Source organism: Nymphaea colorata, unplaced genomic scaffold (genome assembly GCF_008831285.2).
Source record: "Nymphaea colorata isolate Beijing-Zhang1983 unplaced genomic scaffold, ASM883128v2 scaffold0729, whole genome shotgun sequence".
NCBI classification, from domain to species: domain Eukaryota; kingdom Viridiplantae; phylum Streptophyta; class Magnoliopsida; order Nymphaeales; family Nymphaeaceae; genus Nymphaea; species Nymphaea colorata.
In genome coordinates, this window is record NW_022205235.1 from 4,412 (window position 1) to 7,038 (window position 2,627).

The 2,627-nt window shown below is 53.9% G+C and overlaps 1 protein-coding gene across 1 annotated transcript; it reads right to left on the reverse strand.

Annotated features, from left to right (window-relative positions):
* Window positions 1–495: 495 nt before the first annotated feature.
* LOC116245539 (uncharacterized) lies at window positions 496–1,503 on the reverse strand. Its single transcript, XM_050075548.1, has one exon. It carries the CDS (start codon window positions 1,501–1,503, stop codon window positions 496–498), a length of 1,008 nt encoding a protein of 335 aa, XP_049931505.1.
* Window positions 1,504–2,627: the final 1,124 nt, after the last annotated feature.

A 2,627-nucleotide genomic window follows, 5' to 3' on the forward strand; every position in this document is an offset into this window, starting at 1 on the left:
GACATCTTGCACGTGGACCTCCTCCACAACTGATATATTTTCCATGCGTTGAGTATTCACTACCTGAATTGCTTATAAGACAAATTATGAATCAGGAGTACCACTCGGGCACCAAATCCCCCATCTCCGCCAGAGAAGCCTACTTCGTTGCAGCGAAATCAAACAGGTCGGGGATTTGGTACTCCTTCCGCAGCTTGGTGTATGTTGCCTGATCTCGCAACTAGTCGAAAAAGGGGTGCTGCAGGGCCTGCACTGGCGTGATCCTTCTATGCGGAGAGTATCTCATCACTTTGTAGAGCAGGTCGTAGAATTCCTCACCGTAGGCCTTCTTCTTCAGAATCTACGTAGACTATTTTCTACCTTTTCCCACGGACGGGGCGTGATCTTGGGGAATTGATACTTGTCCACATCGCAGTCTGGGTTCATCTCCATCATCTCCTCGTGGGAAGGAGTGCCCAGCACCTTGATGATCTCCACCAGCTGGTCGATGTTGCTCTACGATCGGAAAATCGGCTCGAGGGTGAGCATCTCGACCAGGATGCAGCCTGCAGACCAGACGTCTATTTGGGGGGAATACCCAGTGCTGCCGAAGATGAGCTCAGGAGCGCGGTAGCAGCGAGAACAGATGTAGGCGAGGTTAGGCTCTCCCGGTTGGAGGCGCTTGGCAGAGCCAAAGTCGCAGATGATGAGGCGCCAGTTGGCGTCGTCGACCAGCACGTTCTGCGGTTTGATATCGCGGTGGGCGATGCCCTGCCGTCCCAGGTAGAGGAGTCCCCTGAACATCTGGTAGGCGAGCACTTTGAGCTTGAGCCGGCCGATTTCTCCCCTTCCTCGGTACTTCTGAGCGTGTTCGTAGAGGTTGGAGGGGAAGTAGTCCATGACCACGTTGAGGTACTCCTTTTCGCCCTCGTAGGTGAAGAAGGAGTCGCGGATGCGCAGCACGCAGGGGTGGTCGAGCGTGCGCAGGATCTCCAGCTCCCTGTTCTTGTACTTCTTGTCCTGGTAGACGCGCTTGATGGCCACCAGCTCCAGCGTCTTTTTGTCCCTTGCCTTGTGGACCACTCCGAACGTCCCTGACCCTACCTTGTCCTCGCATGCGTAGCGTGCTGCCCCCACCAGTCTGCTCGACTCCCTGCCCTCGCGAACCTCTCTTTCTCGGCCCAGGGACAGCGCGGGATCTTTTTTGGAGGGTCCGAAGATGCGATTGGCGGCTTGGCGTTGCGCGAGTGAGAGTGCGTCTGGGTCCTTGGCCTCTGTGTTGAGTTTGGAGGCTGCGTTGGAGGGGGGTTTGAGGGCGAGGGACTTGATGGGCTTCTGCTTCTTGAGGGTGAGGGTGTCGTTGTCATTGAAGATCTTCTTGTTTTCTGCGAGGGGGGCTCTCGGTTTGTTGATGTAGACGCTGATCTTCTTGCCGTTCTCGTTCATCTCGGTCTTGATGCGGCGACTGGGCGCCTCCTCCTTACCGCCGCCGCCCCGCACCTTCAGCTTCAGGTTACCGATCATTCTCAACGATTAATTTATCATTATAAATAACTGCTAAATAGCGACCACCCTCCTCATATCCATCCCCACGCAAATCATATCCCGCCCTCTCACCCATCGCACTGCGTAACTTCAAATTTGGCCAATTTTGGTAGGATATAATCTCATGTTTTTTTGTGTTTTTCAAATCGGAATATATTGTGATTGGTTGCTACTGGTGCTATGATTGGTTGTCCATTTTAATCCCACCGGTTCACATCTAATTTCTATGAGTCTGTGCTGTCTGCTATGATGCTATTTTTTGGCTCTGCAATTGGATAGTAAATACTAATGGATTTGAGCTTATTTAATGTTCATGTAAGTTCTTCTGACAATGAATTCATCATTATAACTCTCGCAAATAGATGCTACCCACGGTCGAATCGCTCATCCCCACCGCCACCGCTCCTCCCCTCCAGTACCTCACCTGCCCCAAGGGAGGCCTCCACGAGGATGAGCGCCTCAATCTCGTCTGCCTAGAAACGAGCTGCCTCGAAAACCTCGCCTGCTGCTGCGCCTGCGTCGATGCAGATCATAAAAAACACGTGTATTCCCTTAACAACGCAGCACCAAACCGCTGAAGTTCGTGATCGACGAGGCCAGGAGGGAGGCCACTTCCCTCAAGTCCGAAAAGATGAACATCGATGTGCTGCTGGACCTCGTCACCTCTCAGCGCCGCGCCTCCTTCGATGTACGTTCCCGCCCATTCAGCTGTTCGAGAACAACCGCAAGGAGATAATCGCGTCGCTCGGCAACATCGAGCTCGCCCTCCAGGGCTACTACAACTCCATCGTCGAACAGATCATCCTCAAGAACACCGACGGCAACTTGCTGGTCGAGGAGGCAATCTAGCGCACAGCCAACGCCAAGAGCATCGAGGAGCTAAAACTCACCCTCAAGAAACTAGTAGCAGTCATCCCAGGACAAGCCAAAAGGTGAATGCCAACATCTCGGAAGAGGAGCTGATCGCCTCCCTCGAATGCTCCAGTTCGGACATCCGCAAGTCGATCGGCGTCAGCATGGCGGAGGCCAACCGGCGGCTCAGCGAGCACCAGCAGAGCCTGCTCTCCCTCATCAACAACCTCAGCATCTGGAACCCTCCGCGC

Coding starts and splice junctions, on each gene's coding strand:
- LOC116245539 (XM_050075548.1), bottom strand. CDS start 1,503: ATGATCGGTAACCTGAAGCTGAAGGTGCGGGGCGGCGGCGGTAAGGAG.